The sequence below is a fragment of the Lutjanus erythropterus genome, chromosome 3 (genome assembly GCF_056507025.1).
Source record: "Lutjanus erythropterus isolate fLutEry1 chromosome 3, fLutEry1.hap2, whole genome shotgun sequence".
In the NCBI taxonomy this organism is placed as follows: domain Eukaryota; kingdom Metazoa; phylum Chordata; class Actinopteri; order Lutjaniformes; family Lutjanidae; genus Lutjanus; species Lutjanus erythropterus.
Window position 1 is genome coordinate 19,676,631 of NC_139319.1, and position 14,110 is coordinate 19,690,740.

General features: G+C 38.1%; 1 protein-coding gene across 1 annotated transcript in view; it reads right to left on the minus strand.

Moving 5' to 3' along the window:
* ctnna2 (catenin (cadherin-associated protein), alpha 2) overlaps window positions 1-14,110 on the minus strand; it is a 391,099-nt gene that overhangs the window by 19,053 nt on the left and 357,936 nt on the right. Inside the window, exon 14 of the mRNA XM_084715317.1 lies at window positions 7,315-7,428. Within this exon, the coding sequence (XP_084571443.1) occupies window positions 7,315-7,428 (114 nt within the window). The remainder of the gene's footprint in view (window positions 1-7,314; window positions 7,429-14,110) is intronic.

Consider the following 14,110-nt stretch of genomic DNA (forward strand, 5'->3'; position numbering starts at 1 on the left):
CCTCCAATAATAAACTATCCCTTTAAGCTGTTGATGTTAGTGTTGGCTCACTCTTTTGCCTGCTGAGTTACTGCTCAGCCAAAAGCTTTGCTGCCACTGCTGCTGTTCATGTAGCATTTCAAATGTTCCACCTCCACCCCAGCATCAACCTGAAGGCTCTGACTCCAGCAGGGGGGGTGATGTTAGTATTGTCACTCACAACTCCCTGCTGTGCTGTATTTCTTTGCGGGGAATGATAAGGTCAGAGCCTACATGTCAAATGGTTTGCTGTACATATTCTACAGTCACATAATAAGCCTTCACACATGGTCGGCTGAATAAACTTTCATTACTCCTTGTTTCAGTTTTAATGTAACACAGCCTAGTTTATTCTTATTCATATATTCAAGAATGTTTTATTTACGCTATTGATTTAAACTATGACCTGTTGTAAATTAGACAAATTAAAGTACCAATGTTGTTCACATTATATTTTGTATATATTTTGTTCTTCGTATCAAAATAGACAAAAACTAGAAATCGTGTTCTTTGTTAGAAGTATTACACCCTTTATTAGACCCTTATTAGACTTTCTGAGAGGGAAATTAGGGACACATTTCAAGGACATAGTATTTCTACTTTTTGTCTAAGTATGTCTTGTCTTATTAGTGTACTGTTGGGTGTATAGTGTCTAATTAGCACATAATTGCTGTTTAATGAACAACATATTATTTCTAGTTTTCATTAAAGCTTGTAACAGTGTTCCATTGGATGTATGGTATCGAATTAATAATACTAATAAAGAGTGTATCATTTCTAGTTTTTGTCTAATTTAATACAAAGTACAGCTTTTTATGTCTTATTAGTGTACTGTACTTGTGGACTACAAAGGGCATTTTGGGGATGCCAATAATCTCAGCTTGTGGGTCTGGGCAGTCAGCGGCTCCCTGGGTTATTGTTTGCTGACTACATGTCGGTATTTGATGTAGCAAAAAACAGAATGTAGGCAAAGCTGTACAGTAATTGCTGCCTAATCAATAGCGACACAGGTGAGTGCACTGTGCCACTGGGTAGATCACTCTGACCTCAGGACTCCAGGGCTGCCATTAGCATATCTTTGCTGCTCATATCATTTCTGCATCTAACTGCTGAGGCATCAATTATTCACTTATTTCTATAATTACACTGAACAGTGTGTGTCAAAATGGAGAAGTACAGTTATCGTTTTGTTAAATGCCATTGTAATTAGTCAGGCAGAGTGTTTAAATTGAGAATCAGCGGTGCTAGGTAGGGCTATTTCTGTAGGAATAATCAAAATGTTTCCCTGGTCTTCTGCACATAAGAGCTGCACTAAACCAAGACGAACTGCTCTTCCAAACAGCTAAAGGGAGCAAAAAGTCTCTTGAAACTCAACAATTTGGATTGGAAATTCTTTTTGCTAAAATTAGGGATCAAGGGAGGTTGGGGAGACAGAGTGAGGGATTTGGTTGGTATTCAAATTCGCTCTGAAAATGGTGTGACAAAAGAGAGGGAGCGTCGGGGAAAGAAGAAGAGAGACAGACAGAGGTTGTGAACACAAAAGAAAGCTGCAGCACAGGGGTAAACACATGAGCCAATTGGGACGTCAGGGGAGCAGGAAGGCACTTGGTGAAGACCCCCTTCTCCCTCCTCCCCTGCTCTCTAGAATTCACTTATCCCCAAATCCCTTCCCCTACTTTACTGATAACAACAAGGAGCGGGCCTTGGGAGCTTAACATAGTGGCAAATCCGGCCGAGGGAGTGCTGTGCCAATACACTCTGCGACTCGGCTACGTCTGCAGGGATTAGAGCGCTTTCCGGGTTTCTTCACAGAGCGCGGCGTCTTGAAATGACTTTAATTTGTTTCATTTGAAATAAACTGCCCAGACACTCAGAGTTCAATTTTATGGATGACCTATCAACAGTGTTATCCAATCACTGTGTTAAGAGATGTTGGGGGTGTGTGTATGTTGGCAGGGCGGGGAGCTTTGTGTTTGGCTCTCTGTGTATTATCCATGGTGTGTTATAGAAGGAGAGTTGTGTGTCTGCATGTTCTAATAGAAAGAGACACTATATACAGGCCTCCTTCCCCTGTGTGTTTTTCTGCCTGCTCATTATGCATGTTTGCTCTAATAACTTAGCTTTATGTGTAAGTATAATAGAAGTGACAAGTAGAGCACCACACAAGGAAGAGCATGAGGAACAAAGGCCCCTGGGACTGCCCTGGACTTGATTTTATTCCTTCCTACACTGAGCGAGAGGGGGACGGTGAGACGGAGAGAGTAAGAGGGAGATATCACGCCTGCATCATGTGTGTGATACTCACACACTGAAGAGGGCTCGGAGGGATCATGACTGTAAACCTCGGTGTGCTCATGTCAGCTCCTATGGAGAAAATGGATTACACTTCCTCTTGTCTGTTTGAATAGAAACACTGAGCACCAGTGTGCACTTGGCATGACCGTGAGAGGACAGCAAGCTTTATCCTGACACAACAGGCTGAGGCCGACTGGGCAGATCACCAGTGGTTCGCGGCAAACACATCTTTTATGGATGTGCTTGCCTTCTGTGTGTGTAAATGTTTAGTCTCTGAGGGCATAACAGTGTCTATGAGTGGAAAAACAGGCCATATCAATTAAGTGTGTGAGAGGCTTTGTCAGCATGCCAGATATAAAGTATGTTCTACATAATAATGTGCACTAAACGCACTAATAAGAGTAATCATGTCTGATAACACGCTGTGATACACTGTTGCGCATTTATTCAATACTTGCTAATTGAAGATGCTTGAACAATCATTACATTCAGCCACGTCAGCCTCTAATCCACCTTATATCACTGTCGTACAGTAACAAGTTATGACAAAGGAACATGCTGCTACTTCAAACTGTTCCCAAGAAGAGCTGCCCACTCAAAGCACAGTTGAGAGCCAGGAAAACTAGTGAACAGTTTGGTGCTGTGAAGCTCCTTTGTGTGGCAGCACTGGTGCGTCTAAGCTCAGATGGCCCCTGGAATGTTACGCTGCGGGAGCCTTAGTGGGTGTATACATACAACACGCTCAAACACTTCACACCCAGGACCCCCACAGTCATCCTGGAGCAGCTACTGCGCACCCAAAGTCTGGGTCTGTTTTTTTTTGTTCACGTAACCATGATAAACTTTTTTTTTGAGTTGCCTCTGACTAATAAAGACTAAATGGCACTTGATCAAGTAGGATTTTCTTGACTGTTTAAGCTATAAAATGTAACATTTCCACATTAAAATGTCTAATAATGCTAGTCATATATCACATATTTTCGTGTACTTTCATTAACGAAAATGTTTTCAAAAATGTTCAGTGTCACAAACAAATGCGTAATTTATTTGAGGTGATTGTTCATTTCCTGCTAGCCATTGCTAGCTAGTTGCTGTTTGCAATAACGTGCAAGAAAATAAAGCATTACAAGCATGCCAATGATATGAAATGGTATACACTTCCTGTTTACTAAGTGGCCGTGGTCAGAACTGTTGGAAGTGTTGGAAACATTATGTGAATGGATGAAAGCAGATCCAACACACTAGATTAAGTACAAATGTAATATTGGTGGCATAATTTTATCTGCTATCTTAATATGCTTAATATTGTTATAGAGCATCTGTGTTTGCCAAAGTGTATTTCCAAATCTTGTAAGGGTGTGTTGCTGAGACAGACAGGTCATTATTATACAATAATTTTCTCTTAATTTGTTTGTCTTAAAAAATACCATTTTAGTGTCAGAATGTTCAGAGGATATGGAGCTTGTAAAAACAAAAAGGCGGTGTGTGGTACTTCATGACTTCACGTCTTTTATTATTGTTTTAATGTGAGAGACCACTAACTGCAGAATTTACATGTGGCGCTTTTAAAACATGGATGTAGAACTTTGATTGTATTTTGCTTTAAAGAAACAGAAACACAAACGTGAAATTCATATATTGCATATGAATATAAGTGATATTACTGGTCTGTATTAAAACCTGTGATTTGAACATTGCAGAGCTGTGAGCTGGTTAATTAGTGATTGAGGAAGTTTCAAGTGCCCTTGATGTATTATGCACATGCATTTATTGACGCACGATTGAGGAGAATAGAGGACACAGCAAATCACTGAGTATTCTGCAGATGTCCTCCTGTCAAGAAGTATTCAACCTCAGTATTAAAAACTATGCTTAGTCTGAGTTGACTCAAGTTACGTTTGCGTTTCACATGCAGCGCTTCTACTCCAGTTCCGTCTCAGACCGACTGATCTAAGGTAAAGCACAAATTTAACCTCCTATAGCCTTGGTCTCTCTGCGAGACAGAGACAGTGTTATCAGGACAGCTACATTGGCTGGCCCAGAGACAGAGAGGAGGCAGAGATAGTTGAAATGTGCTTTTAGGATTTGTAACTGACCTCAAATGTAACCTAGTCATATTACCTTTAGCATAAAGGAGGAAAATACCTTCACAAATAGCACACATTACTGGTTCTCGTTCTGTTTTTGTGAGAATGAGAAAACAACAGCATCAGTTTGTTCAAATGGCAAAAATGATCTGTGTTGTAGTTTGACAAGGACCACTAGAGTGGATTATGTTTCCTGTCAGTCAGGTGCAAAGGGGAAGGTATTGTGATGTTGTTATAAAGCCACATGATGTCATAAGGAACAGATTGCATTGGATGAATGGGTCAACAAAAAGTGTCACTGAACACCACTGTTTGTTTCCTGTTTGCCACAGACAGTCTGTTTTCTTTTAACAATGAATATGATCTTTCTGTAACCTCTCACAAGAAGTCTTTTTAAACCAAAAACACAAGTGTCGTAGCTTGTAACAGTAGCTTGTGTAGCTTATGTAGCTTGTGTTTTTGGTTAAAAATTACTTCTTGTAATCGGGGAGTTCCACCAGATGTGGCTTTGTGACGTTGCACGTGTGCTGCGGTTTTGTTCCGTCATACGAGCGACTGCAATTCTCACCAACAGTGTTTCAGAAGTGTTTCAGCAGCGGAGCGTTTTGGCCATCTGATTATGTTTACTTGCTCTGATTTTGTTGATTAGGTCCTCTTTCCTTGCCCTTTGTGCTTCTACCATGGATAAGCAGGCTACGTAGTTAAATTATTTATTTTCTGTCAGTCTTTATGATTGTGAGTCTGCACGGGGTCTTTTATTTTGTAAATTAATTCTCCCTGCCTTTTCCGTGCCTGACTTCCTCCCGTTCGGCCTGTTCTGTGCTAATTGATGCAGCATCCGTCAAAAATAGACTCAGTGTGTATTCTCCGTGGAGCGGAGTACTGAGCCGAGCCGCTTCTGAAAGGGGCCGCAGCGCTTCTGGTGGAAACACAAGCATTATCTAGAATGGCCACAAATTGGCCTGAGTGCTGCGGCGCAGCCACGCCTGGTGGAAAATTTGTGGTAAGAGGTTAGAGAAAGATCATTTTCATGGTTAAAAGAAAACATAGCTCTGGGACCAATAGTGTTCTTTGAGTGGGTTGCAAAGGGTCCCCAGCGGAAACAGGAGTAGCATATTTTGAAATTTATTACATTTTTTCTAGTTGGAATAAACAGGGAACTGACAGCTATGAACAGCTGATGGACTTGCAGTGTAGGACTTGTCATCACTTGTTATTGTCAATTTGCAATGTTGCACTCATCTTGCATTCCTGCAGTGTTCTGAGAGCCTGCCTGAGTTTCCTCAAGTCTGTGGAGGAGGTGGCCAGGGGAAACAACTCACTTCAACCACAGACTATATTGAATAGGATTTGAACTTATTTAATATTTTGACTATGGCTCCAACATGCTATTTGGACTGCAGTTGGAAGCGCAATTGTTACATATTGCTCCTTTACCCATACAGGTGGCAGTTCAGACAAAGGTCATATGAAGAAATTTTTCTATCAGTCAGATGTAACTAGCAATGCATCGTGCCAACAGGGGTGTCAATCCAAAAAAATGCTAATTTGTGTTGTTTTGGCAGGCAGTGACAAACAACATATTTTGCCATTGAGTTTGAAGGACTTGTTGGCTGCACAAACAATCCGTGATATTAAAACTGATGCAACACTGGAAAATAGATTGGGCATTTCATTGAGAACTTCCATTTGTTTGCCAGTTTCTAAAATGTTGAAAGAGGATAAGTAATGGCAGGAAAAACACAGAGGACCAATTTAAAGACTGTGTAACTCCTGACATGAGAAATACTGTTAAAAAATCATTAGCAGTAAAACACACCCTTGCTCACTCGGGGCTTTTGCAGCTAGAGTTGGTCCGTTATGACCAGTAGGTTATGGTGGCTAATGTTAACTAATATTAATCTTGGCTGGATATCGCAATGTAACTGATATTAATGAGTCCCTTTGCTGACTTTATGATGCTTCTCTATTGTTATGTTATGATTTAGCATTAATTGTTAACCCATTTTGCTATGTGTAGCCTGATGTTCAACAACAGTTCTCATTTTAGTGTGCAGTATTTTAAGCTAGCCTAAAGGATGAATGGTTGCCTGTTAGTAATGCCTGAGTTGATTATTTTTTGTACCAACTAATATCAAAAGGCATCACAATCATGGATATAACTGTAAGGTACATATATTTAGCAGCTACAAGCTGCTGTTTTGGTGTTTTATTTATTTATCTCATCTTTGTGCATTACCCCCCTGTGTGTAGAGACTGTGTAGAGACTCAGGCAGTATAATTCAGGCCTGTGCCACAGGGAGAGGCATTGGGCCAAGTCATACTCCTACCATCCACAATCCATTCAACATGCAACACACCGCTAGAGCCTCTGTGTTGCTGGAGGGGAGCAAGCACTGATACCCTCTTAATGTTCTTTAAGCTGGGCCCAAGTGAAAAATTGCTAATGTGCAACAAAGCCCAGACCCTGGTGATCACGACTGAAGCCTTGGCACAGTACTATACTGTATTTTTTGTTTTTGTCTGGCATCTGAAGGGAATTCGGTAATTACTTCTTTGTTTGTGATTGCAATTTTACACCTGCCATCCCCAAACAGTGTTTATTTAAAATAATCCCTCTTGTTAGGATAATTTAAATGGACTTTTAATGCTATGTAAGTGGAACTAGTTGGATGAATCAATTCAACCATGGTCAGGGAACAGGGGTGGGTGTTGGGGTTGGATGCAGTTCAACTTACACCTCAGCCTACTACTAAAGCAATAACACTTTTATAAATAAATAAAATAAATTTAGGCTTCTTGCCCAGCCTTTATCCAAACCAAAGAGATTTTTTGTATTTTTTTTATCCCAGTTTCCATAGCTGAGGCACATTTAAGAAGTTTCAGCACAGTGAGGAAGTGAGCCTCCACTCACCCGAGCACTCTGTCCAGCAATAAGCTGGTCATCTTCAGTCTGGACACTGGTCCTGCTGCGAGTATCATAGTCCTCCTGCTCAAAGTCAGAATCATCTTCCAGCTCCTCTGGTGTCTGTAAGAAACATAAAGACAAAGTTGAGCAAACAGTCAGAGACAGAGAGAAAGAGAGAGAAACTGAAAAAGAAAAAAAAAAATACAACTCCTAAATTGACAGCTGAAAAGGGCAATTTTCTTTTCCTTTATGCCCCATTGTGTGGGAATCCAGAGGGAATACAGACAGCATATTCCTGTGTTGCCGTTTTTATACAGCGCCTCATCAGGAGTTTTAGCTCAAACCAAACTTAGCATATGACAGACAGAGATTAATCAAATCTCTTTACGTTCCATGATTTAAATGGACATGTGTATATTTTTTTCATGATCAAACAATGAAAAGAGGGGAAATGGACTGAAGGGATTTTTATCGGGTAGTTTTTGCAACAGCTCCTTCCCCTGCCTGTCAAATTAAATGACAAATGGGTGGCACACTTTGAAAATGCAGAATTGAGGTATTATATGCATACATTTTTCATATTAACAGCATTCTTGTATTAGTGACAGAGGAAAGGTAAAAAGATACCTGGCAAGAAAGAAAAATCCATTGTCAGTTGTCAACACACAAATCATCAACCAAAAAACATGATCAAATGAGGAAGTATAAAGAAAAACAATTAGTCATTTGGCCACAGAATATTGCACATTTGAGCAACTTTGATTTGATCATTAAATATCTTGACCCATTTTGCAAAAGATCTATGTCAGAAAGTGTAATTCGACTCACACTGCCATTAAATAAGAATAAAAGGCTTTTTAAAGGCCTAACTGTTATATTTACAGTGCAGAGTGACAATGTGGACGGAGTGGTTTTTCTTTATTTGGTCACTACATGAAACCACCAATATTTACCCAATAGTATAAATCATGTTACTCAATAATTCAATTAAAGGTGAACATAACACATTAACATCTTTAGCCTATTAAAAATTTTGACAAATCCTTAATTCAAAGGAGAAATATACAACAGTTCTAGCGCTACATACACATGTTAAAATCATTGTATGAGATATGTTTGGCATCTGTCTAATGTCAGAAATTTAATTATAATCATCTAACAGCTCTGTCAGTAATATTGGCTAGTAAGCTGCTGTGTTCATTATTACTAACAACCTTGTATGTTTTTCAAGTTATGGACAATATTTTGTATGTGGTCTCTTTCAAGGCAGATGATTTTGCAAAGCAAAAATATGAAAAGAAAACACAGGAAGCAACTTGTAAGAAGCTGTGAGACTTATTGCTGTGTACATGTATATTTGTGCAGTCCCTGTACAATCATCTTATGTTCATTTATTTTCTTTGAAGATATATCATGTTTAATCACTACTGTGGCTATTATAAATTCCATAATGTTATTCTTTAAAAAGCAGTGACAGTCCTTTGATTACTCTTGTTTTATTTCAAAGGGAAAAAAAAAAGCAGAATGAAAAGCCCTGTGTGAACAAAGGAAATATAAAGCTTTATTCCAACATGCTAAATAATTGCAAAAGCATTGGGAGCACAAACAATTTATGGTCTCTGATCTAATAAAAAATGGAATATAATCCAGTAATATTTTTTTCATCTGCTCAAAATGAGACAATAAATGACTAATAAGCTTTTGTATTGCTCTCTGCTGGCTACAAAGTGCCGTCTCACTAATTAAGTTTAGTGGGTTAGCCAGCTAACTACAACACAAGCTTGCTGAGCTCATGAAGCTGGCTCACTTCTAACTGGGCTACATCACCATGGTAAAATATACCTGCTGCACAGCAAAGGATCAGATTAAAACATATATATGTGTGAAGTCAATATTCCAACATGATGCTGACATTTAGAAAGGTCCCGTGTTGACACTGTCACAGGTATCCCTGTGAGTTATTCTATTTATAGTCTGCGAGAATGTGGCCTCTCCATGATGACTGATTATATCAGAGAGATAGTAAATGTTTTACACAAAATCAGTACTCACGCTGGCTATAAAGCAGGACTTCTAACAAACAACAGGTTGCTAATAGACCATAGCCTGTGGCAATAAAGAGTGAAATTTACTGTGTACCCACATAGGCTAGTAATTGTGCTGAATTTCCACCTTTGTATTCCCAACAGTTGTTGATCCCTTGTGGCCTACTGCAGTCATATTCTGTTACTGCTGAACATGAACCAACTTTGTGTAAAGAAAATCTTCTAATGGACTCAATCAGCTGATGATTATATTAATTAAAAGAACACATATGTGTACTTTGCCCTAATTATGAGCAGTGATGAGATTTAAAAAAAATGGCACAAGCAAAAATTTCCAGTAATTTCTACAATCTTCTATGTAATATCTAATATATACAGCTTCATTCAGCATTCTTGTTTTCAAACCTTTGTCTTTATCCTTGGTTGCAGGATAAACTTATAATGTTGTTTTGCTCTCATTCAGTCCTAGAGGCACATATTCCACCAGAATACTCTACTGAACATGTTGGCAATTTCTTTAGAGCATACATTGATTTATTTGATGATTTGATTGTTTGTTTGTCTTGCTTGGTTTTGCTAGTTGTATGTCTGTATTCCTGTTTTATCAAACTAAATCAGAATATTTTAGTCTTTGTACTGACCTAATCTCCCAATGGGAACAATAAAAATTTCATTTTGTCTCAAATTAAGTACAATGCACTTGACAACCGTCTTCCTCTTAATGTGAATGCATTTATAGCTGAATCACAATATCTAGGGAAGGGCTGCCCAAACTTTGTCCTTGGAGGGCCAAAACTGAGACATGATGATGAGCTGCGGACCAAAAGCAAACACTTCTTCTATTGTGTTTGTTAAGATGCAAAATGGTACCAGGATCCCGAATTCCCTTAACTGACTTAATTGTCACTCTGCCTGCTGTGCTCACGTTATGAAAAATAATTCATAATTAGGGATCCTACATAATTAAAAAGCATTTTTACTTTACAAAAAAAGCATAAACAGCAATTAATATTCTGATTATAAAAACAACAACCTTTTTTTGGAACCTTATGGCAGTCCAGCTTTGGCACGCGGGGCAGCCTTGATCTAGGGTAATATAACCAGTATCCAGCTTTGTGAGACTGAAAATTTCAACAGCAACACACAGTCTAATGATCCTGGCAACTAGGTGTAACAATATATTTATTATATAACGTCTGTACCAATGATGGATCATGGCATTGTACAAGTACAACAGAACATAGCTGATCGCACCCAGCTGAGATGCTGGCAAACCATAAAGGCCAGTGCAGCTATGTTTTTCCTCCATCCACAATCTAGTGTGGAGTTACAGTTGAGCAAAGCCATATAACACAAAGACAGACTGACTAAGGCCTTGTTAAGACAGACATTAACACTGTGTGGAAAAAATGGAGCCCTCTCATTCATTTCAATGGGGCTACTGGGCTAGCACAGTGTGGGTGCCGACAAAAAGGGCTCCGGCAAGAAAAAACCCAACACAATATTGTCTGGTAGATTGCTTTGTTATGTGTAATTTTGCTGTTTACAGTGTGATCACTACAACAAAGGACAAACTTATTGCTAATGTGATAAAATTCCTTAGAGGTGTAAAAATAGTATTATAAGTACTATAAACCACTGTGCATGGTTATGGCATCTGATAACCCTTTAAACTCATGGCTCTATTATTACAATCAACCTTCACAGATTGTATTTCTTCCCACTGGATCCCTCATCACATGATCTCATTAATCAGGGCTCCTACACCTTTTCCAAAGTCAAATTAAAGCAGTTTTCAAGAATTTTCAAGGTGCATTCCCAAGGTTTTCCAGCACCTTAAAGCTGTGGCAAAATCCATATTTATATACACAATATAATAATAATACAATAATGGTTATTTCACTTCTTCATTACATTAAGTCAGATGTCATTGTGGTTAAAATAACCAAAATTATGTTTTGTAATAGAATTCTACAGAAGAGTGGAAAATTAAAGGAAAACACAACAAAGTTTCATGTTTAAAAATGTATTCATTGTCTGTAAGTAGACTTGGTAACCTATACAACCTGACTGAGCCAATATCCTGCTTATTTTATGTCTTTATCTAAAAAGTAGGGCTGCAACTAACGGTTATTTTAATTCAATAATTGATTAATCTGTTGATCATGTTGATCACCGTTTTCCAAAGCCCAAGGTGACTCCCAAAAATGTTTAGTTTTGTCCATAACACAAAGATATTCAATTTGCTGTGATAGATGACTAAAGAAACCAGAGAATATTCACACTGAGAAGCTGAAATTAGAAAATCAGATTTTTTTTTCTGGACTAAAAAAAAAAGTTTAGTTTTTAAAATATTTGGCACTTAATTTAATTGCTGACAACTAATAAATTACTGTAATTGACAAATTCTACTGAAAAGCAAACTATTCAGTCAGGTAAATATGTATTATGAAAATAATGCATTTGCAATTTCAAGAAGTTTTAAGCAATATATCAAAAAATCCAAGCACTTTTCAAACCTTGAAAACACATTTGAATTTGAGTGTTTTCAAGGATTCCCAGCACCCGTACAAATCCTGATCAGTGCAGCCCTTTAATGCAGTGCTGCATTGACTCTGAACTTCAAGTAAAAGTTGAACTTCCTGCGTGAGACAGGCTGTAGGTCAGCCTTTTGAGAACTGGAGAGAGTGTAAACACAGATTATATTACAGCTGCTGGTCTCCAACCACTGTTCAATTTCATACATGTTCCATTCTGTCCAGTGCCTCCTACTCCATCCCACTGCTTTGCTCTGTGTGTGTGTGTGTGTGTGTGTGTGTGCGTGTGTGTTTGTGTACGTGGGTACATAAAGTCCAGGACAAAACTATGTTTCGAGAACTTCCATTATAACTTCACTCTCTTCTCAAGACCTGCCTCAATTTTTAAACACTGTGGAGAATTGGTTTCTTAATCCATTGACTGCTCATAAGATCTATGCTGTAAAAATTCTAAAGGAGCCATTACGCGGTTTAAGTAGGAGAAAAATAACACAGACACACACACAGAAAAAAAATGTGTGCACAAAAAACTATTAAATGTGGCACCAACATTTGCTATCTATATGATGGAGTTAGACAACAGAGAAAGCAAGGATCTTCCAAGTTGTTTCCTCAGAAAGTAATTGAACTTGGATGGGATTATGAAGCCAGCTGGTCCCGGGCAGTTCAAAGCTGCCTGTTTTACATTATTTACCAACATCAAATTATTTTCCATAATTAGATTTTTTCCAGAGCTGCACTGGGAAACCTTCCAGCCTGCATAAAGTTGAATAAATGAATTACATGGTGAAGAGAGAAGGGCCAGTTGGGGTGAAAAATGCAGATACTGTAACATCACGGTGGATATGTGAGGCAGTAGAGCTGCTGGTGTCATGTTGTTATGCAGCATTTATTATCGTGACATGCTGTAAAATGTTCTGCCACCTTTCTAAAGCCGATGATGCGACAGGTGCGACATCTCAAATGGGAATTCTATTGAATTTTAGATTTCAATTATGTTTTTCTTCAACCTTAGGGCAGATATATTTTTGTCAGGGAACATCCACTTACATCTGTGATAGCCAGTATCACACTTAGCTCTGACAATGAAGTCCAACAGATATGTAGCTAAAATGACTCATGACTCAGGAGATTTGATTCTTTTATGAATAAATGCTTTGATTGCAATCTTTGTAAGAGAGATGTTTTTAGAATATAGAGGGTAAAAATACCATAATATGTGAACTGGTAAATCACACATTTACACCAATACTCTTCGGGGTTGTGATGAAAATGTATTCTGATACAATTACTAATTACCTGATAAAAATGTAGTCAGTAACCTAATCCAAGTAACACAATATTAAAGTAATGTAACCTTATTACTTTCCTTTACTTATGCATTATTTCTCTGTACCAAATTTGCGCAAATTACTTAGCCTAATATGTTTTATATTTGTTGTATAGCTTATTAATTATTTGTCAAGGAATTTCTTCCTTTGTAATGCTTGAACGCATGTTTAGATTGAGAGCTGTAATTAAACTTAGTCTGGGGTTTATGTTTTACCCACACACCATCTTGGTCATCAGAATCACCACCTACAGTCCCCGCATACTTTTTTCGGTACTAGCAGTATTGATAATTGAGCTTGCTAACTAGATTTCTGTGTAGCTAACACTAAGAATTGGTTCTATCTGTAACATGAAATATTTCATTTAATTAGATGTCTTGGATAATAACACAACAAAAACATTTTCTGATACAAAATAAAAATATAAACAGAAGCATTTTCACAACTGGAAGACAAATGTCACTTTACTGTGATGTTGTTCCCCTTTTCTTCAAGACAAAATAATGACAGAATTTCTGCCCAGTGAAGGCAGTTTTTCACCAGAGGACATGAAAATGAACTGAACTCTAAGATTAGTTTCACTTGAGATCAGAGTAGTTTTATGAGACTTTTTAAGTGCTGTATTGTGTGCGCACTGTGCATGGTGGGATATTGTTCTTTATTTTAAATGTATTTTAAAATTGTAATCCTGCTAATAATCCCCAGTTTTACTGAATGTGACTGCAAGGTGGTGTGTAATCTTTTTTCTATAATTGTAATAGAATACAGTTACCTATTCTCTATCCTATTTGAATAACCCTGTTACATGTAATCTGTTACTTCCCAAGCCTGAATACAGGCACATTTACTGGCTATTCAGCAACACTAGGAAATATACAACTTATTCAGA